This window comes from Nannobrachium achirus (assembly GCF_963921795.1).
Source record: "Nannobrachium achirus genome assembly, chromosome: 8".
Classification (NCBI taxonomy): domain Eukaryota; kingdom Metazoa; phylum Chordata; class Actinopteri; order Myctophiformes; family Myctophidae; genus Nannobrachium; species Nannobrachium achirus.
In genome coordinates, this window is record NC_137817.1 from 9,669,813 (window position 1) to 9,693,744 (window position 23,932).

At 43.3% G+C, this 23,932-nt stretch overlaps 1 protein-coding gene across 1 annotated transcript in view; it reads left to right on the forward strand.

The window, feature by feature from the left end:
• Positions 1-674: 674 nt before the first annotated feature.
• nectin1b (nectin cell adhesion molecule 1b) overlaps positions 675-23,932 on the forward strand; it is a gene marked incomplete at its 3' end in the record, with an annotated part of 251,705 nt that continues 228,447 nt past the window's right edge. The window contains exon 1 of the mRNA XM_080731181.1: positions 675-950. Within this exon, the coding sequence (XP_080587307.1) occupies positions 881-950 (70 nt within the window). The 5' untranslated portion in view covers positions 675-880. The remainder of the gene's footprint in view (positions 951-23,932) is intronic.

Consider the following 23,932-nt stretch of genomic DNA (forward strand, 5'->3'; position numbering starts at 1 on the left):
CTGCTGCTGTGCTGTGGACCATTTACAACCATACATTCAATACAACACCTCTGAAGACAGCGGGATCCAACTTGTTCTGGAGGAAAGGAACTATACTGGTGGAGAAAGAGAGAAAGAGGAGCATATTGCATTCGTAGGCGGTGTTTGTTTCTTTATCGCAGAGAGGAGATAGATCGGGACGCAGAGGAGATCAATTCATACTTGGAAGCTGCCTCCTGCACAGCATCGAACCGAGGACCCCCAGCAAGCAAGCAGCCCCCTGCACACACATACACACACTCACACACACATCCATACACACACTGTTCCAGGGCTACACTGAGGAGCTATATCAGTTTTTGGAACTTGCAGCGGTGGATGTAACAGCGCAGACAAGGAATAGATCCCCGAATGCCTCCGATCATCATTAGACACAAAAAGAGAGTCCTGTTGTTGACAACTCATTTATCTCTGATCATCTCTTTCTGATCGCAGCGACACCCTATCTATCACCCGCGCGCACGTACCGCTAGTGGCGTGCGTCCGGGACGCCGTTTTTGGATTTCATTACCCAAGTGGTTACTTTGTGTCCAAAACTCTACCACTACAAAGGGAGCCCGCAGCAGCAGCGATCAGACGCGGGGACTCATTCATTGGAACCATCGGTGGATGATCTCGTAAAGGATCGGGTTTGGAAGCAGCTTGCTTGTCGCCACTCAGCCAGCCAGGAGGAGGAGGAGGTTCTATTTATCATCGGCTCCACACTCACTGGATTTCCAGGAGAGAGAAGTTGTTTGGAAGGCGTTTTTTGGTACCGATCCGATTAGCAGGAGGAGAGGAGAGAGAGAAGGGAGACAGATCGCGGCAGGGATCGTTTTCAGGAAAGGAAAGGGATCGAGCCATGGCGAGGATGATGATGTGTAGTGCGGCGGGTGCGTGGTGGATACTTCTGCTGGCTTTGCACATCCGAGGTAAGGCGTCATCAATAGTATTTCAGTTTCATACATAACAAGAAACATATGAAAAAGATCCGTCTGTTGATCTAACCCAGAGAGTGTTAATTTAACTCTGATAGTGCAGTGGCGTCAGTTCAGCAAAAGCTATGGTATGGCAACATGACTGGTGTCTTGCACGCACGTGAAGGCGTGCGTGCAAGACACCAGTCATGTTGCCATACCTTAGCAACAGGCATGATGCATTTATTTTAAGAAGAACATTTATTTGTTTCCCCCTGTGGCCAAGGTATGGCAGCTGCCATACCCAATTGACGCCTCTGTGATAGTGTACAGTTGGAACCTTCTTAGGTTCCATCTGCACACTCTCAGAGTTAAAATCAACACGGGATATAGACTATATTACTGAGGATATTCCATTTCATCCGCAGACAGCAGCACGCTTCTTCTGCAGAGATGACAATGAAATATGTGATGTTTGATTATCTATTTCTACTTGTGTGCTTCATGGGTTGAGTTGATTAAACCGACATGTTTTATTCCTGCATAGTACGTGCATTAGTAGTAGCCTTACTAACTAACTGCCACATTATTGTGTGTGACTGTGTGTGGAGTGAGTCATTGGAAAACTGCTCAAGTATGCATCTGCATTCAGACCTCTCTTTCAGAGAGACGGGGTCCAACCAGCAGTGAATTGACCACAATAGCAGGCAGATGGCGGTGTGTGTGCAGCCTGGGCTGTCATGCAACAGCAATGCATGCCATGGCTGCTGCTGCTGCTGCTGCATGGTCACCTTTTCCCCATTATTGTTAGTTCCTTCCAATAGGAAAAATTATACTGTACATTGATTCGAAGAGACTTTTGAAGGCTATTGATTTGAAGATGCACTCATCAGCTCAGCTGTCAAAAAACCATTTTACATACTGTATGTATACAACGAATGCAATTCATATGACTGTGACTTTAAAATGCATTCATGTTCAATGGTGTGCAGCCCACAGCATTGAAATAATTGAATACACCAGGCACGTGCACACATAGAGACAGTCTGTAAAAAGTGCCTTCTCCAGACCATGAATGCTGTTTTCACTATGGTGAAAGAAATGCAAATGCCCTCTTTCCATGCCCATACACGAAGGCAGCATTCAAGAGAATTGCCTTGTCCAAACTCTCCTGAACTTGAGTGCAGCATCTTATGTTGAATGAATTGCCCTCTCTGGGTAGAAATCCATGCCACATCTCCAGTATTGCCTTTTTTATGCTTAGTTTAGTGGGGTGTCAAGAACCGAAACGAAAATAGCCGACCTCCAAGCTCACAACGCGTCGCAGCGCGACGCGTTGTGAGCTTGGAGGTCTGCTATTTTCAATATTTTCACCGAAAGGCCCTTTTAGAAATGTCAGCTCCTGCCTCTCTAACATTCTCTGCATGTCCCTGTAATACACCAGTCTATTCTTGGAGCTTTTAGTCATTGTTCTGGTAAATTCGACCCGTATTGGTAGGAAGTGTAATGATGCCAGTGCAGGGTGATGATGGTCAGTGAATGAAGTGTCATTCTTCGGTCTATTGAGTTGACATCACCTCCTGCATGAACCCTTCGATTGGGCTTAATAGTGCTGACTGTTCCTCATAATCACGTGTGTTGTGTATCTTTAAACAAAGAAACCACTGGCTGTGTGTGGAAGAGAGTGAGTGTGTGTTGTTTGCTGTTTGGCTCTCTCTGTGTGTGTGTGTGTGTGTGTGTGTGTGTGTGTGTGTGTGTGTGTGTGTGTGTGTGTGTGTGTGTGTGTGTGTGTGTGTGTGTGTGTGTGTGTGTGTGTGTGTGTGTGTGTGTGTGTGTGTGTGTGTGTGTGTGTGGAGAGAGAGAGAGACAGAGAGATGGGGATGGGGAGGGGTTGGTGTTGGTGAACTTAAGCCTGCCTATGCATGCATGTGGGTTGATGCCCAAGGCATTGATCCATTATGCAACATGTTATCTGCACTCAGGACCTTGAGTATAGAACCATTTCACGGCTTTGTTTACATGATGTGGATTGGGTTGAATTCTGGTTTAGGTAGAGGTATGGGGGGTCAAGTGTGGTGGAGCCATGTTATGTCCCGTCCTGTCTCGTTGTTGTTTTATGGGTTCGACTGATCTTATAATCACAGAGCTTTAAAACCAGATGGACCCATGCATGGCGTCTCTTCTCTGGGGGCGAACATTCAGCCAAAATACCACTGATCTACAAGCTCACAAAGAGTGACTCGTTGTGAGCTTGTAGATCGGCTATTTTTGTGTAGAATGAAAAAGAGGAGAGCACCAAGTACATATAGAGCCCTGGGGCATCCCATGCAGTCAACTATGGGTGTAAGTGGTTTACTTAAGATGAGAATCAGGGCCGTTTGCTGTGTATACATGTCGCCTGTCAAACACACTAGTAGTGCACTATGCATACACTTGAAAGTTTGTGAATGTCTCCCAATTCCGTTGGTACTATATATAGGCTAGTCTGGCTTTTTACACATAGGGCAGGGCAATTAATCTGAAATATATCAAACAGATATTTAGAACTTAATCTGGCTTGATTAATGAAATGAAAAGCTTTCTTCCGGGGAGGGGGGTGTAATTTCTATATGGAATCATTCTATTTATTTAATAATCAACAAAATCGATTAGTCTGATTAACCACTTAAGCCGTTTTTTTACAGTATACTGGTGTCATTTGAAAATAGACGATCTGCAACGTCACAACCCGTACATCGTGACAACTTGTTGTGCACTTGTAGATCTGCTATTTTCACCCCCCCACCCACCCAATATAGTTCCTAATTGAGGCAACAGTTTAGATTGTGATATTGATTTGAAGTCCTCCCATCGCCCAGTCCTGAGGCTATAGCCCACCTTTTTACACATTATCTCTCAACATGATTTCCCCCGCCCCGCCCCCAGCTCCACTCCACTCCAACAACAGCTGAGACGGTGGTGACCTTGCTTTGCATGGCATGATGATGATGTGTTTAAGACTGACTGGACACTTTGATCAAGAGCTCTGTGTCTGATTTACATTGAGATGATCCCTCTGCTTGTGGTGAAGATCAGGATTAACTTGGGTTCCCTTGGGATTCGCCGGGTTGGAAAAATCTTTTGAAGCTGTTCAATCGAGGGAGTGGAACATGTCTCCGAATGGCACATCGGACGAAAAGTGTTCTGATCTGTTCTGTCGAGGGCAGAGCTAGTCGAATTTTTGGACACTGCTTCTACAGATTTTGCCCTAAAATCATGCAAAGCGGTACACAGTATGTCTACAGTCATGTCATCGACATGGATCTGTCACATTTAGCGCCACCATCAGGCCGATTTGTACACAGCAAAGTAAAGTTACGCTTTTGTTTGCCTCATTTGGTCTGAAGCAAAAAGTAGTAGCTTCACCTTCTTGTGTTTGGGTTGATATACCTGAACCTGTTTTAAATGTTAATCACTTCGACTGAGAAATCCTAATTTATTTTAGGCGTAACAGTTAGACTTATTTCTTAGTTGCTGCCTGGGTCATAGTTGTTTTTTAAACACCATTATTTTAAATAGCAAAAATGCCCGATCTTTAAGTTTAATGTGCCATGACGCTATGTGTTGTGAGCTTTTAGATTGGCATATTTTTTTTGCTATTCATTCTACAACTAGGTTTAGCCACATATTGCAGACCATCTGATGGCGAGTTCATAATTTATCTCTTCAAAAGCCTTAATCGGTTGCCAAAAGCTGCCAAACCTTTTGTCGAGTGTTGTTATCTTTTGGACCCCACTTTCTTTTGACATGCAAAAACAAAGAATTTGGTCTTTCACCCCGGGGGTCAAAGGGCAATGCTGTAAATGCCCCCACATCCTTTGATGGCTTTAATTGATATACAACCTGTTTCCAGACACCACAGCCCCAAACTGCATGCAAGTCCCAGCCAGCCCCTCAGTGCACCGATGCCACTCATTATGCAAAGCCTTACACACATGTAGCCTGACATGGTGGGAATAGGGGTTAAAGAACGTGTTTTCCCCAAAGAGGTGCGGCCATTAAATAAATTAAACGTTGAGAACCAAAGGATCCGAGAACAATGGGTGTCTTAACACTGTTCTGATTGTAAAGAATCAACGTTCTAATCCCTGAATTATGTTATGTTTAATCGAGCGTGAATTGAGCTAGCAACCATATATGGATTGTTTACATTGGGTTTGGCGTATGTACTGTATGTAGAACGCTTATTGTAGTGGTTCTCAAAGTGGGGTTCGCGGGACCCCCAATGGTCCTTGAATTGGTTCTAGGGGGGTCCCCATCAAAATCTGTTTAATCATTTTAACCCTATTATTTTAGATTATCGTTTAGCGTTTAATCGTTTAAAACACAAGGCACGTCTTAATGGGGGTCAATGCGTGGCATACACTCTTTTCAGACGGGGCTCCGCGGTCAAACACATCAATTTGCGGGGCCTTTGACGTGAAAACGTGTGAGAACCGCAGCCTTTATAGAGTCATGAAATCCCCATCTTTTATTGGATTAATACTCAAATACCTGGACCGCGCCCGAGTCGCGTTAGATTTTAACCACTATTTTATGCCTTAACCATTGAAAAATAGCAGATATACAAGCTCACAGCGCGGCACTGAGTGCCGCGCTGCGAGCTTGTAGATCTGCTATTTTTGAAAAATCGTGAAAATGTGTGCAAGTCTTTGAATATCTTTGACCCGATCTTTGACCCGACTTCTAAATCCTTCCTCTAAATCATGCTGTTCTCAAACCTTTTCATGTCAAGGACCCACAAAATTACAGGTATTTGCCCACGGACCCCCATCTCAAAATATTGTTGTTCCAGGGACCCCCCAGAAGCAAATATGTGAGTTACAAATGTTCGCTTTTAAATAGATACTGTATATTCAAAGACTTGCAAAGAAAAATCATGATTTTTCAAAAATAGCAGATCTACAAGCTCGCAGCGCGGCACCGATCAATGGTTAAAGCAGTCAATAATAGGCCTACATGGATTAAACATTTGGGAAATCAACCCCACTGAATGACGGATGTGCATCAACCTTGAACGTACAATTACGCGGCGAGGGGGAATTTGCCCGGCCCTGAACTCCTATAATCCTGGTAATAGCTTTGGCAGCGTGTGAAATTAATCAATGATTCCTTGCTTGTGAGACCCGCGTTTGCACCGGTTCCGTCCGTCAGGCTTTGAGTGATGTGCGCGTGCGGGGGCGGGTTCCACACAGATGGGCCGCGGAGTCCATCCGCCTCCGTTTGTATTATTTATAGAACAAGGTGAAGAAGCTTGGACTACATTATGTATGTGCGCTCAATGTAAACAGTGCATGGTTTGATCATCTTTTGATCCTGGGTCCAAGTAACCCCGGGTTAAGCCCTTTGCACACAGGCGCGTTTATCCGCACGGATAAAACACACATTTTTTTTTTTTTTTTAAGAAAACAATGATTCTCTACGACCTCATGCACACCGGATCCGAATTAGCCGTGTGACGAGTGGCTGCGGCTGTGCGTTTTTTTCTCTCGATTGAACCCAGTTCGATTTGTGCATCTTGTCGCATGCGGTAAAAAACTCATCACTCCTTTTATGACTCCTTTTGGGATCCGCAGCGCCGATTCCGCACAGCATTGCACACCAAATCCAATGCGTTTTATTCATGCAGCAAACGAAAAAAAACGCAACTGTTTTAGTAAAGCCCTTTGCACACAGGAGCGTTTAACCGCACGGATAAAACAGACAATATAATTTTTTGAAAAGAAAACAATGATTCTCTACGACCTCATGCACACCGGATCCGAATTAGCCGTGCGACGAGTGGCTGCGGCCCTGCGTTTTCTTCTCGATCGAACCCAGTTCGATTTGTGCGTCTTGTCGCATGCAGTAAAAAACTCATCACTCCTTTGATGACTCCTTTTGGGATCCGCAGCGCCGATTCCACACAGCATTGCACACCAAATCCAATGCATTTTATTCATGCAGCAAACGAAAAGAATGCAACTGTCCTGTGTGCAAAGGGCTTTACTAGGGATAATGTCTTGTTTGAATTTGATTGACATTTATCTTTTGGGTTTTTATGTGTAGTGTCTTCCGAGCAGTGTCAGAATAAGTAACAAAGTACATTAAGTACTTGAGTACAACTTTTCTTTTAACGTTTTACACCTCAGAGGGAAATATTGTACCTTTTACTCCACTACAATTATGTGATCGGTTTAGTTACTTTTGAGAGCTTGTGGATCGGATAGATTTTCGACAGACTTGGAAGTATTTTAGTATTTGTCTTTTGTACTATAAGTATATCGTCGTTGTCGGGTGGAAACCTTGTACGTCCAAAACCGTTCGTTTTGCATTTATCATTTTAAAAATGATTTAAACTAGTGAAAACAGCCGATCTACAAGCACACAACGCCTCGCACCGCGAGGCGTTGTGTGCTTGTAGATCTGCTATTTTCACTACTTTTGTGCGATGGCCTTGTATGATGAAGCAGGGCTTTGTTTTGCGAAAAAAAAAAAACATACGTATTTGAAACTTGGATATACGAGGTTTCTGTCCGACAGTGACAATATTGTGATGCCAATGCCAAGTAAAATGTCAACGATGTCCCTTTGCTTGTATTATTATTGTATTGACAAGTAAAAGTAGCAATAACCACCACTGTTTCCAAGTGTATTTAACCACCAAATCCCTGGATATCACGGCCCGGGAATGCGACGCAAATATGTGGCATGCATTTAGCATGCATTGGGGCTTGTCACCAAATGGTCATGGGGAGTAGAGTGGGGTCAGAGCAGTCATCAGTGGAACAGGTGGGTCCCACAGTCCTGGCCGAGGGCCAGGAATGTGTGACTGGCGCTCAGCACAGCAGGACTCCAGTGAATTGTTTTCACAAGATAAACATGAGGTGGTACACTGTAAAATGCTCATTGTTAATTTAACTTGTGAGTCTACAAAACGTATTTAGTAGGACTGGCTTTGCAATTAACTGGAAATATATCAATACCGGGGAGCCCGCTGACCTACTGGTCCAGGCGCATGCATACCACTTAGGCATTGTCACATAGGCATGGTGGCGTCCCAAAAAGAATTTGGGCATAAAATCCCCAAAAACTAATCTTTAAAAAGAAAATATATCGATACCGGCATTTGGCACCAATAACAGACTTAATCGAGCTCATGTAGGTTAATCGAATCCGAGAACAACCAAGGTTTCTTTCTCTTTTTTTCTTATATCAACGAATTGACACAAAGAAAGGTCTAATCAGACTAATCGAATCAATAGCCTGATTAGCCACTTAAGCTCCACGTTGCACTGGTGGCAATGACGGCGTATCAAAACATAAATAAATGAAAATAAATAGATAATCTACAAGCTCACAAATGCAAATTATTATTGATTAGATGTCCCAGCCCTAGTATTTAGTTACATTTGTACGCTCACATTAACCGTCGAGGGACCATTTTGGTTAGATTTGCAGAGTCAAATTAAGACTATGGATTTTTTTTACCGGGCACATGGACACGCTGGCTACTATTCATGAAATACATCACACATGCCACGGTTTGCTGTGACACTGCTGTCTGTGTGATGGAATCATTATGGGATTGTTGGGGGGTCCTTGGATGGTGGCAATGGAGATGCAAATTGGCTGGAATGCTGGTCCCTTCTCCCAGGGGAGTCTTTCCCTTTGGTTCCCTGGCGGAGGTGATGGACGGCCCGCGAGGCGTTCCTACTCCTGGGAGAATAGCGGAGAACTGACAGGAGATTAAAGCTTGGCTTTATTTGCGGCGGCAGCCTAATGGAGACACTCTGGGCAAGACAAACCTCATCTCTTTTTGAGTGCTGCTGTAGCCCCACACTGGTTCTCAAAGTGGAGTCCTGGGACTTGAGGTGGGGGAGGCTTCCAGGGAATCCCCAAGACTCCCCATGCAGCAACATGTTTTTATACGGTATCAAAATCAGTTTAACCCAGGGGTCTTCAACGTTTTCAGGCCAAGGACTCCTTAGCTGAGAGAGAGGGACCCCCACGGGGACTGCCCATAAGTCCGAAGGTTCATTAGTCCGAATGTTCATTAGTCCGAATTTAGTTAGGGTTACTGAGGTTAGGGTTAGAGAGCATAGTATTCTTAACAGATTCGGACTAATGAACCTTCGGACTAATGAACCTTCGGACTAATGAACCTTCGGACCAATGCCATGGCACCATAGACATATTGTATAAATGTGTGATGCAGATTTTCATCGATTTCATAGATAGACTCATAGACTTGTTTGACAGCGCTGTCATCAAAGTTGTTAATATAAAAGAATTATCCTATCACACAAGGATTTGGAGGCCCCCCTGTAGTAACTCTGAGGACCCCCCTAGGGGTCCCGGACCCCCTGTTGAAGACCCCTGGTTTAACCTATTTAGAACTATAGGCTACATTAGCTATTTACACATAAGAGACAAGCTATGAGCTCGCAGCTCGTCGCATCACGCCAAATTGTGCATTGAGCTTTCATTAGTATTTCAGAAACAGAGCGGCGTGCCCTTCATTCACAGAGCTCCCGTACACATTATTTATTTCCCTTCCGAGGCGAGTTAATTAACGTTTTAAGGTTTGCATGATAATTATCAATTCACCAGAGTCGTCATTCTAGGAAATAACAGACTTGGTTCGATTATGATATTATTTCTGGGGTGCAGAGTATTTCCATGGTGCCCTGAGTAAAAGGCAGCATATTCTCTATGTTATTACCCCCCCTGATGAATAAATTATAATGTTGATAAGCGCTGAACCTAAATAATGGAAAGGTTAGGGCAAAATGGAGTGCTCTCTAATGAACGGATGACTGCACAAATACTATTAATAATGGGGTGCGGCTTATTAATGCAGTGACTGGAGTTGGTAGCGTGGCTGTCGGGTGGTAACTGGTAACCTTGTATGTCCACAAAGTTGTTAGCAGGAAATCGTCATTGTCCGGTGGAAACTAGGGATGTCACCGAATAATCGATTTTCGAATATTCGTTAGATTAATCAATATTCGATTTTAATATTTCATAATCGAAAATCGATTTTTTTTTTTTTTTTATACTATTTTTTGGCTTAGTTAGTTAGTTTCAACCAATATATAGAATATAGGCTAACAATAGTATTAATGATAATAGTAAATGGCCATTGATTTATTATTCACACCAGCACCAACTGTAAACTGTGTAGACAGAGTGAAGGAGCACAGCAGAGTGGCAGCTGCCTGCTACACACTCCCCTCCCCCCCTGTCTCAGACACAGGTGTGATTGATTCAGGCTTGATTGTTTGGTACTTGGTGGCCATCATCAAAGAAAAGGGAAAACAGCGTCCTCTGTATTGTAAAGCATCACAGAATCTGTTCTTGAGAGATTAGGTGAAGTGGTGCACACTAAAAAGAAAGATGAAGAGTAGTTGTTAGGCTACCAAGTACCTGAAGAGCCATGTTGTACATATGTAAATGTGCATTGAAATCCAGTAAAAAAAAAAAGAAAAACAGAAGAAAAAAAAAATGTTTTTTTTTTTTTTTTTTTTTTTATAAAAAAAAGAATTAATAATTAATTATCGATTTTCGAATAATATTCGATTATTGCTGTAGAATAATCAATTTTGATAAAGGTACATTTTTGACATCCCTAGTGGAAACCTCATATTTCAAATGTGTATGTGTTTTTTTTTGTAAATTAAAGCCCAAGGTTTGTTTTAGGGCTTTTGTGCGTTCATTGACATGCAGGACAGTAGACTGACAGGAAATGGGGAGAGAGATGGGGAGCGACACGCAGCAGAGGCCGGCGGGACCGGGACCCGAATAGGGCTGTCACATTTATTACATAATCATCTAATCGCAATTATTTGACAATTATTTTTCAAAAATAGCAGATCTGCGAGCTTGTATATCTGCTATTGTTTAATAGTTAAATAGGTGGTGCCATTGTTTTGTACTTTTTCTGTTTTTCATGTGTCTAGGAGGTTGAAAGTACTTCATTAGTCCCCCTGGTGTGGTTTTTATGAGCAATTATGTATTCTCTTGGTATTTGTTTGTTTTCTCTTGGAGGCTGCCACCTTGTGGTCAAAAGTGTCAGTTAAAAAACACACATACTAAGTATGTCACAGTATCAACTCCTCCCCTAATTACCATTCACCCAACACTGTGGGGTGTGGCTAACTTCAGCTGGGTCACCACCCACCATGACATCCATGCATACTTAATGAACTGGGGGTGTGGCCACATAAAAACCCAATTTTAACTCTTTCTGTATACTTTTTTGGAAAAAAAATCTTCCTACTAGTATAATCATAATACCTGATAATCATGTTTTAGAGGGGAGAAAAATCATGGCACCACCTCTTTAAAGCATAAAACAATAGTTAAGGTAATAATGCATAACCATGCGCCTAAACGGGTTAAATAACATCATTCTTCTGTGTGTGACATTCTGCGCTCGGTAGAAAGGCTCGTTTTAGCTCGTCATACTCTTTCTTCCGCTGCCATTTGGTGTCTTGTCTAGGGGGCATTCCTTCCCACTCCACGAGAAGCTGCGTAGCTTCCAGCACACACCCAGACAGTCGAGCGTGCTTGGATCAGAATCAAAATGGAGCGCACGTTTAGCTGCACAAACCGCCGCTGCAATTTTCTGCTCTAAATCCTTGAAATCCTCTTCAGTTTCAGCTCAAGTCGGCGCAATCTGTGAAGTACAGGAAGAAAGAAAATCAATATGAGGCTGTATCAAGCCTCGCCTCTGTGTTTTGGTCTTAATCTGCTTTGTTGAGAATCCGTCTCGATTTCAGTTCTGTGTTTCCTTTTTTTATTTTTTTTATTAGTCATATTATTCCCAGGATAAATGTTTCAATTCCTGCCAGCCTGTTCTCTGTAAGATTTCAACCTCCTGACTACACTCACGCTAATTCTCCTTTTTGTACTTTGTGGAATTTCTTAAATGAGCTCTTCACCCATTTTGAACCTTCTCTTCGTTTAATTGGTCCCCGCTAATGTTCACACCATTTCTGTCTACTCACTCTGCGTTTCATTGGAGGGCAATGGACAGTTAAGAAACCTGCCTGATACCTAATGATATCATCAATATGTATTCCAAGCTAATAGAAACGATAGCTTTTCTCTTCCCGGAAAGATGGCACGCCGAAATAGAAGCCACTGTTCTTGAATTAATTAAAATGTCAGGCATGGCAGGTTTCTGAGACACAGTAAGTAGACAGAAATGATGACATCTTTTAATGAACACTAGTGAGGACCAGTTAGGTGGATAAACCGTAGGTTGGAAATGGGCCAAGTAAGCCATTTACCATGAGAGGGAGTGGGTTGTTGGCTGATTTACCACTGTTTCAGGGTTGTGGCGCGAAGCCGAGTGCCAAACAACCCACAACCCTCGAATGGTAAATTGCTTTTCTACCACTTCTACCATATAAATGAAAGAAAACACAGTTGTAACTTAGATAGATAGATAGATAGATAGATAGATACCTTTATTATCCCAAGGGGGAAATTCAGTACTTGCAAGGTTATTTAGTTAAAACAACTGCAACACAACAGTGGGCGGGGTCCATGAGCCAACTCAAGGTTGTTGACTGATTTACCACTGTTTTAAGCCAATCAGAATCCAGTATCTGAACATGTGACCACAAAAAGTGGTAGAAATGGTCCATAAATCATTCAATCAAGCAGGGTTAAATAGGGAAAAACCTTGGTTCTTGCTCCTTATAAGTGTACGTGATGTTTGATTTCTTTACGTTTAAAGAGCCATATGAACAGGCCACCGTTTTACACACGGAACAGACAAGACAAGAGACACGACAAGAGGCACAAGACTTTATTTGCCATTTGCACAAATGCATAGAAATTCTTTGAGAATAGCTACTGTACCAGTCAGGTACAGAGAAAATAGACAACAAAGGGAACAGAGAACATACATTCTGCTCCTAAAACATAAAGTGTGTAAAAAAGCTGTTATCTAAAAGGAAATAAAATTATAAAATAATATATATGTACTTTGTATATTAAAAAGAATAATTTCAGTTTGAATTCAAACATGCAAATGCTGCACCTATACAGATAACAGCTGGCGGAACTGGAACTGGAAGATATGGGTGAACTCCAGGTCTCCTGGCAGGTTGTAAAAGAAAAAAAGTAATAAAAAAGAAGAAAAGAAATGTGTGCGTTTGTGGAAATAAAGCAAATCTGATCACTCCAAACCTCTACACTAAATCAATTCCCCAACCCCCCAGCGAGTGCCCCGAACAAGTCAATTTACGGCCGACAGCTGGGCTGATGTGCCTCCATTAAACCGTCAAGGCCGGGTACGCATTATTACGCAATATTTTATGTTTTAGCTATTGAAGAATAGCAGATATACAAGCTCACAGCGCGGCACCGAGTGCCGCGCTGCGAGCTTGTAGATCTGCTATTTTTGAAAGAATTGTGAACATTTGTGCAAGTCTTTGAATATTTTGACCCGATTCTTTAAGTGTCTTCTAAATCCTTCTAAGGCTTTTTGAAAAACCCATGTTTTTTATGTCAAACCTGTTTCATGTCAAGAATCCCCAAAATGTATTTTGTCACGGACCCCCATCTCAAAATATTTAGTTCCGGGGACCCACCCAGAAGCAAATATTTGAGTTACAAATGTTCGCTTTGATAATACACACATTCTAAGATTTGCAAACATTTTCACGACTTTTTCAAAAATAGCAGATCTACGAGCTCGCAGCGCGGCACTCGGTGCCGCGAGCTTGTATATCTGCTATTTTTCAACAGTTAAAGCACAAAATAACGGTTAAAGTAATAAGGCGCAGTAATGCGTACCCGGGCTAAATGCGTTAAGGGGGAGCTGACCTCCAGATAAGCAGCCGCTGAAGAACCTTGTCAGTGTGAGGAGGAGAGGGGAGACGAGGAGAAGGAAATATGGATCCTGCGAGGCGGAATTAACACGTCCAACAAGGTTGACCGGCCTGTCAGAAGTGTGTCATCTTTACTTTCTGCCTTCTGCCCCCCCATAGGGCGTGGCAATTAAAGGAGTAGTTCACCTCCAAAATGACTTTTTTTCTATTGATTACTCATGCCATAGAGACTTGAGTTAAAACATTTTTTTAATGTATTTGTCGCAAATGTGATTATAGTAAATTTACCCAAATGCATGGCACTGGATGGGGAAACCATCTGGGTACGGTGATTTCTTGCCACAAAAACCAAAAAATACGATTGAACTCATCGCGACACGTTGTGAGCTTGTAGATCTGCTATTTCCAAAATGTTTTACTTTAAAAAAAATGTATGAAGATTTTTCAACATGGAAACGATTATCACAATTATGAAAAAGTATAGTGATTTTGTCAAACAATTGCGATTAGACGATTATGTAATAATTGTGACAGCCCTATATCAACGAATCTGCACACGGTTGAAATAATCATGATTGATTTGAAGTCACATCGCCATTCTCCTCCCCATTTCTCTCTCTCTCTCTGCATCTCTCTCTCTCTCTCTCTCTCTCTCTCTCTCTCTCTCTCTCTCTCTCTCTCTCTCTCCCTGCATCTCTCTCTCTCTCCCCGGTGTCTCCTCTGCTCTCATCTCTCAGTGATGATGATACGTACTGCGGTGGGAGAGGGTGAAGGGAGGCCACACAAAAGGGGGTTTGTTTTACCCAACGTTTCCCCCCATTTTAATGAGCGATGGTGCGCTCGCTCGCTCATTTAATATTCTGAGCCCGGTATCTCTCTCCAGGGGCGTCACACCACATTCTGGGCCCTGGGTACAAGGACTGAGTGGACCGCGCTAGATCTGCTGTTTTTGAAAATTATTGAAAATTTGTGCCTTTGACTATTTCAAATCCTTCTGTTTCTATGTCAGTGGTGCTCAAACTTTTTTATGTCAAGGACCCCCAAAATGATATGTATTTGGCCACAGACCCCCATATTTAGTTCCAGGGACCCACCCAGAAGCAAAATATGAGTTACAAATGTTCACTTAAAAAGACATATACGGTAACCAAAGATTTGCACACATTTTCACGACTTTTAAAAAATAGCAGATATACAAGCTCGCAGCGCGGCACTCGGTGCCACGCTGTGAGCTTGTAGATCTGCTATTTTTCAATAGTTAAAGTATAAAATAATTAAGGCCCCCTCCCTCCACCTTGGGCCCTAGTAACTCAGACCCACTTTGTCCCCCCTTGTGACGCCCCTGTCTCTCTCTCTCTCTCTCTCTCTCTCTCTCTCTCTCTCTCTCTCTCCCTCTCTCTGGGAGCGGACCCGGGCGCTTCAAAGCAACAGCTTGGCTGTAAACAGCGGTGGGAGAGGAGAAGAGGGAAGAGGGGTGGAGGAGGGTGGGCTTGCAAAAAAGAAAAAAAAAACATCCCAGGTTTCTTGGTCCTCCCTGATATGAGGCTATAAGCTCCTTGTGTGCTCGCCCTGGCTCAGCCTGTATGGTGCAAATGCTGCAATAGGGGTGCAACAGTTAATCAAACAAATTAATTGGATTTGATCAATTATTTGAAAAAATAAAAATAAAAATCATTATCCCTGTCGAGTGAAATGTGCTTGGATGTTGACTTGCTGTGAGCTTCTGCCACTCCGATGAGACATATTGCGCAAATAATCACTTAAATTCTCCTTTCGAGTTGATTTGCTTCACAGTGTATGATTTTAATCCAGTTTAAATGTCAATTTTGTAGAGAGCCACCCTACTGTGTGTCTGCAAACTCTCACATCCTAACGGGAAGCCCCAATAAAATCAATATCAATCATCAATAATTTAATAATATATTTGATTTATAATCAAGCAATATCTTTCTGGCACATCATAGGCGAAAAGTAAAGAAATATGTAAGTTTCTTTAAAATAATATAGCGAAGGTATCGCAACATGGCCATTTTCACTATGATTTAACATTCATTTTGTGCGAAACTGTGAACTTGTAGATCCGTTATTTTCACTATGTTTCTTTTAAAAGTAATAGTTCATTAATCATAATCAAGGCAAAAGTTTGAAATAATGGTGATATTGATTTGAAGTCATATCGTCCATATTCTCCCTCCCTACCCTGTTACCTCTCCCCATGTCTCCACATCTCCCACTGAGTGAGGAGGGACGCTGTGCGTGCGTATGCGTCCGTTTGTGCGTGCGTGCGTGTGTGCAGCACCTTTTATAAAGCGTTTTAATAAATCCACTGAGGGAATGCCGCCGTTTATGGAGGAGGAGGAGGGGTGTTGTTTCTCTCCGCTGTATTTGTCTCATCTAATTTGACGCTGTTGCATCATGGGACATTATAAACGCCGCCGTCCGCTACAGACAGTGCTACCGCGGCTACGGCCGCACCTTAACCGTTCCGCCTGTTATGCATACATGAATCCATATGCATAACAAGTGGAACTTATGAATCAGTGGCTTAAATAGGTGCAGTGCACTGCTGACGCGGTCTTTTGTCCTTTACAGCCACAGATAAGGGGATAAACGGAAGTCCCCCCCCCCCCCCCCCCCACCTTAAGGCGTGTTATCTCTCACTCTCTTAACTCACATGCGCACGCACGGGATTTACAAGTACAGTAAATACAAGCACGCACGTTTTGCATTGCATGCACTCGAACACGCACACATCTAGGGGTGGGCGATATGGTGATAAATATCGTTGAGACGATACAATGTTTCCACCACGATATGCCTTTTCAGAGATATCGTATATATCGTGATACAATGAGGGAGCCTTATAAAAAAATCCTGTTGAATTGGTAATACAGAGATTCATTGCAGAATTCATTTAAAATCTGCATTTTGGTCTAAATCAGTAGTTCTCAAACTTTACAATGTCAAGGTCTCCACTTAACTCTGACAGTATACAAACTCTGTATGTAACTCTGACAGTTGTATACTGTCAGAGTTACATACTTTTAAGGGTCAATTTAGACCTCCCCAAAAGGTTGTTGTTACCTTGTAGGTGGTTGTACTGTTAAGTAACTTGAAGAATAACCATAAAAACCAACATGAAAAAGAATCGTAATAAGATTGTGTATCATGATACCGCTTGGAAAAACATTGTGATATTGTATTTCTTCATATCGCCCCCCCACTACACACAACCCACGTACACTCACTAACGAAACAACGGCAAACAAAAGCCGCCTTCGCAGATCAGCCGGGGCAGACAGTATGGTTTAATCCACCCAGATACACGTCAATGTCAGCGGGGAGCTATAGGGGGTACAGGTGGAGCCTTCGGCCCCTTACGGCAGATCTGACTTCTCTGAAAACAATGCAGCATTATTATCCCTGCAAGACCCGAATTAATTTCTACTGGCCACAAAAAATTAAAAAAAACAGATGCTGTTGTAGGATTCCTAATCACAGGAAAATGTAATGTTAAAAAATTAATAATGTTTTTGTAAGGTTTTATAGCCATAAATCATAAATCATAAATCATGCTCTAATTTGCATTTTGGGGATATGTTTCACAATAATAACATATGTACATGTTCTAGACATTCTAATGATCACGAAAAAATATATTACAGGCATTTTACTTATGTTTTAGTGAGGAATAGCTTCAGTTCAAAAGTGAGATGTTGTTCGTCCAGACGCTGGAATTTCAACTTCTCTGGGAGGTGTGAATGTCAGCCCCTGTGGGGGGTATTTATATGCAAATATCGTGGCCAATGGCATTGTAATACTAAACAATAGGATTTAATAGTGATGTTAATGTGAAAAAAGAACAGGAAAACTACCGGTAACTATAACATTTTTTAAAAAAGGATTTAAAAAATGTTGCCAAAAAGCAACGCTGGGCCTTGCAGGGTTATGGAGAAAATTCAGCCAGGCTTGAAACTGGGGAGGGGATCAATAGCAGACTCCATTAGTTACTTTGGCATGGACCCTGCTGGCGAAAGCGGAAGGATCAATGAATGGCCTCCGACTGCAGGCCATTTCTCTGTTTATCTTCATCCACGCCTCGGCGAGCGAGGGCTGTGCACGTTGTTTATCTATCCGAGCGTCGGTTTACACATGCCCCCATATCAGAGGAAACGCAGGAGTTTGGGCTGTGCGCTCTACAGTCGAATACGAACGCGTGCATTTCAAGTGAGTAGCGTACCGTTAGTAATTCTGAAAGTAGGTCATGTGTATATGATCGTCAATGCAATTATTTGTTCAATTAGAATCTCTTATTCTAGGGCAAACATGTGGCGAAAAATACCAAATCTACAAAACTCGCTCGGAAGAGCGTACACATGGCACGCTGTTCAGAGTTATGGGGGTACTTTAGAGCAGTGGTTCTCAACGTTTTCAGGCCGTGGCCCGTGACCACCAAAATAATCATATTTTAACTGGGGACCCCCCACCCTGACGAGCACTAAGAGTTGATGCATTACATGTTGTATAACACGGTTCTTTTGTGAAAATAGCAGATCTAGGCGTTGTGAGCATGTAGATCGGCTATTTTCACAAGTTCTGCCTCTAATATTTGACAATTTGCCCAAGTTAATTTGTCATTTTAGAGGTATCCACAAGTTTCCAAAGTGCATTGCGCAGAAGGTGTGCGGCGGTTTCTGGCGTCGCGGCCGAGAGTGATCTACAAGCTCACAACCGTTGCATTTGCGACGCGGCGTGAGCTTGTATGTCTGCTGTTCTCCGGAATTCTACTGTAAATTATCGCGGAAACAGGTGGATAAAAAGTCCTCAAATTGTCACTTTAGAAATGTGCAGATACCACTTATTTTGTTTACTGTTGAGTGGGAAAACAATGTTGCACATTAATTTAATCATCTGGGGACCCCGCAAAATAATTTTCCCGACCCACATCATGTTGAGAACCACTGCTTTTGAAGACCGACGGGCTAAAATCTGTATTGTATGCAAAAACCCTGGCATCGGCTGGCGCTCTAGCCTGGTTCGGAGCGACGTGGGCGTTTTTTTCCACGCTGGCAGTGCCAGTGGCTCTCTGTCTTTATTCACTGGTGGAATTAAGCAGCAGGAGTTGAGAGGAGTGGGTTTGGATGGAATTGTAAAGGAATGGCGATGCGTCAGCCAGCGTGTGGGCCGGTCCGTTTGTCCGTAAGATCCACAGAACGAGGACGGAAGTTGATACCGAGGGCAAGCTCCTCACTAAAAAGAAGATGAGTTACCGGAGGGGGTAAACAGATTGTTCTGTTATAGCTATTATAGCTGTAATAGCAATACCACAATGTAGAAATATTAAAAGTTTGTTATTCAAAACGTTTACTGAGTAATATTTTTATTTTATTTTTTTAAGTATTGGCATGAAAATGTACTTAAAAGTACCAAAGGTAAAATTACTCATTATGCAGAATGCAGAATCATAATCCTATCATGTTGTTGGACTAGAACAGGGGTCTTCAACATGGGCGTCCGGGACCCCTAGGGGGTCCTCAGAGTTACTACAGGGGGTCCTCCAAATCTTTGTGTGATAGGAAGAAAAAAAGAAAATCTCCTTTTTAGCCAGATTCTTAACCAGATTCTGAAAACTTTGGCTAAAAATAGCAGATCTACAAGCTCACAACACCTTGTGCTGTGAGGCATTGTGAGCTTGTAGATCGGCTATTTTCGGCAAAGAGGTTTGGTGTAGAGGGGAGAAGTATTGACGGTTCAAGTGGTTAAACATCTGAAAACAGAAATTGACATGAATCCAAAAATACACTGATGATTGTGCCGTCAAACGATTAAACTATATGGAATTTATGAAAAGGTTGTGGGGGTCCCTGCTTCATCTCTCTCTCAACTAAGGGGTCCATGGCCTCACAACGTTGAAAACCCCTGGACTAGAATTGTCCACTTAAAGTTATACCATGTAACTTTTTTTATAAAACAAATCTTAAAATTGTCCTAACTCTTAAATCGCTAAAGTTTTAGAACACCCACTCCGTTATTTTCAGCTTCTGAAGCCTTCTCTTTATATATTTTCTTCTAGCAGTGACAGGGGCGGGATTTCCCGGCAAAATGACGTCATCATACACTACCGGCCAATCACAGCGAGGGTTATACACTGCCGGCCAATCACAGCGCATCTTGAAGTGGGGTCGCTAGCTATCACAATAGGGCGGCCATATTTGTAGGCGCCCGTGTGTCTCTATCTATACTCGGGTGAAACACTCAGTTTCTCCGGAATGCCTGAACGCACAGGAACCAGGGACCCCTCCAAAGATAGATCTCGGCGAGGTGGAGGCAGACGCGGGGGTGACGCGGGGGTGTGAGGCCCGGTCCGCGGCGAAAAACGGCCGAAAGACGCGGATGCTACTGACCACTAGTTGAGCAACTTACACAGTATAGCTTTAAGCCCTATTTTATTTTATTTTATTTCGGCTATTCGAAAATAGCAGCTGTCTTGCCCACGACCCACGTGCTGGTGTATGTCTCTGTATGAGTCGACGATACAGATATTTTAGATAGGCGGTCTAAACAGCTAAACGCCCACGCGCTGACCCCGGCCACGGCCCGCTATATGTCATTCGCTCGCTCACAGATTTAGCCCTCAAGTGAGCACCGTACCGTCGTGACTTCTCTCTCTCTCTCGATTGATTTTCCTTCTGGTGCTAAACATCGTGTGTTAAACGTGTACATGCGCTGTGCTCACCAGCAGGGCATGGGGTGTACATGCATCTCAGATGGAAGTGGTTGTTCCTGGCACGGTGGTGTATACGGCCTTTGTCAGCATTACACACACAGCCCCTGGAAATAGAAGAGAGAGAAAAATATACTAAGGGAGAAAATCGTCGTTGTCGGGTGGAAACCTCGTATCTCCAAGTTTCAAATTTGTAGGTTTTTTCGCGAAGTGAAGCCCCGCTTCATCAGACAAGGCCGTCGCACAAAAGTCGTGAAAACAGCTGATCGACAAGCACACAACGCCTCGTGTGCTTGTAGATCGGCTGTTTTCACAGGTTTAAATCGTTTTTAAAATGAAAAATGCTTAACGAACGGTTTTAGACATACAAGGTTTTCACCCGACAACGACAAAATGGAAAGGAATGAGAAACATGATATTGAGCCTTTTTATATATATATATATATATATATATATATATATATATATATATATATTGTTAAATACTGCAACAGACCCCCTTTAAAAATAATAATATATATATAAAAAAAAGAATAGCATTCCTGCCACTGCTTGCTTAGTCACTTTGCCAAGAGTTTATATGCTGAATGATCGCACTTTCCCAAAGTCATGGAGAAAAAGAATGATTTACGAGAGCCAAAAACTGCGAAAGACGTGGGGGTTGGGGGGAACGGAAAGGGGGACTGGATGTCGGCGCGGCGGGTGGGGGATGGGGGGCTCGTGCAGGGGTCACGCTGCTCTGAATAGAGCATGTGTTCCAGGGGTGATTCCAAGTCTGCCTTCCAACAAGAGTTCCTGGCCGTGACTCCAGCGGGAGCACCTTGGGAGCTCCTGGCTGGCTCGCCATAATGAGAGAGAGAGAGAGAGAAGAGCAAATAAACACAGGTTTAAGTTCTGTTTCTCTTCCAGCTCGTTAGGCTCTGTGTCTGTGCTGTAGAGGTGGGACGTTCGCGAACGAATCAAGTATTTTGAACGGCTCTTTGAAATGAACGATGATGGGATCCGGTTCGCAGTATAGGGAGCCGTTCCTTTCTAATGAACAAGTGGTGGGAAAAGTACAAAAAAAATCTTTACTTAAGTACTGCAATGTAGAAATACACCTGCCACAAGTAGAAGTTCGTAATTAAAATGTACTTGAACTACAAACTATTTTAGATCTGCTATGTGAGCTTGTAGATCTGCTATATGGCGGAAATGTATATATATGGCCAAAATGTATATAGGTTTGAAGTGATTTGTAATTATAATCAAAATCTACAAAGTAACTAAATAACTAAAGTAACTAAAATGAGCCAGTCTTTTGAACGGCTCTTTGAAAGGAACGGATCCCAGAGATGCGGCTCACTTCAAAGATCCATAAATCCCATCTCTACTGTGCTGTGGTCACCGTGTATAGGAAGCCCCACTGGATCATGCGGGGAAAAAAGAAAATAAAACAAAAACCTCTCATATCCGCCATTAAAAGCCCATAGCCTTTAAATCAACACGTTGGCTGGCCTGGGCCCTCGTCTATACTGTAACTGGATGAATATTATGTCATCGCTTCAACTGTACACCCCACAGATGAAATGGCAACTTCGAATGGCTACATCAAATGTCCCAGTAAATGGCACCATATGGCGAATTCTATTAAGTCCCAATGAGAGGTCGGGCGGGTGGTTTAGGGGGGAGGTGGGGTGATTCTGATGTTGTGAATGGGGCGTCCCCCGGGTTTCAAATGGGTTTCAGATGAACGGGGGGGCCCCCCAAATGGCTGTTGGGGAGGAAGGAAGCCTGATTGGTCACACACACACACACGCACACACGCACGCACGCACGCACGCACGCACGCACGCACGCACGCACGCACGCACGCACGCACGCACGCACGCACGCACACACACACACACACACACACACACACACACACACACACACACACACACACACACACACACACACACACACATCATACATACATGATTGAGAGAGAGTATTAGCAATGTTGGAATGGCAAGAAGAAACACAACAATCTGCTGTTGCCACAGCGGTAGGGCTGTCACGATGATGGCATTTTACATGACGATTAATTGTCACTCAAATAATTGCGATTAACGATTTCATTGTGTTTTTGTCATTGACAATTACATTTTTGTTTGGCTTTTAGGCTTTGAAGTTGCACATGGCAGATATGACACTTAACCTAAATATACAAAGAAATTACTGACATATTTGACAACTTTACACTTAAAAAAGAACATTGATCAATCTACAAGCTCACAACGTGTCGCGATGCGACGCGTTGTGAGCTTGTAGATCTGCTATTTCCACTAAATTTTACTTAAAGTTGTACTATGTAACTTTTTTTATAAAACAAATCTTAAAATTCTCCTAACTATTAAATCACAAAAGTTTTAGAAGATCCGCGCCGTGAATTTCAGCCTGTAAAGCCTTCTCTATATGTAAACTGAGATCCTTGCCGTGGACCGGATCTCGCGCCAAAATTGCGTCATCACACTACCGGCCAATCACAGCGAGGGTTATACAACTGCCGGCCAATCACAGCGCATCTTGAAGTGGGGTCGCTATGGCAGCCATATTTGTTGTCGCCCGCTTGTACCATCCCTTCTCTAGGTAATTTCGCCTACCAGGCAGGGTGAAGGAGTCCGTATCTCTGGAATTACTGAACGCACAGGAACAAGGGACCCCTTAAAAGATAGATCTCAGCGAGGTGGAGGCAGACGCGGGGGTCTGAAGGTACGAAAAACGTCCGAAAGACGCGGACGCGACCGCGGTTTGCTATAGGGCTAATGACCACTAGTTGGTCATCTTACACAGTATGGCTTTAAAAAAATATATACGAACATTTTTCAACATGAAAACGATTATGACAATTATGAGAAATAATCACGATTATGTCAAATAATCACGATTAGACGATTATGTAATAATTGTGACAGCCCTACACAGCGGGCCACCGTTCTGGTTGGAAGTGGGTCCAACAACTTAACGGGGGGCTGATTTTGAGTGCTGTGTCACGAGGGGGGGAGAATGGTTTAAGGGTTAATCCTGTGGCCGGTGGGATGGACCTGGTGTGTGTGTAGCATGCAGGATCCTCTGGAGTAGTTCTGGGGTGGAAGTTGCTCTGACCTCCCTGTGCGCCACAGCCAGCCAGCCAACCAGCCAGCCAGCCAGTCAGCCAGTCAGTCAGTCAGCCAGTCAGCCAGCCAGTCAGCCAGTCAGCCAGTCAGTCAGTCAGTCAGTCAGTCAGTCAGTCAGTCAGTCAGCCAGCCAGTCAGCCAGTCAGCCAGCCAGTCAGTCAGCCAGCAAGCCAGCCAGCCAGCCAGCCAGTCAGCCAGTCAGCCAGCCAGCCAGCCAGTCAGCCAGCCAGTCAGCCAGCAAGCCAGCCAGCCGCACATGTGGTGTGT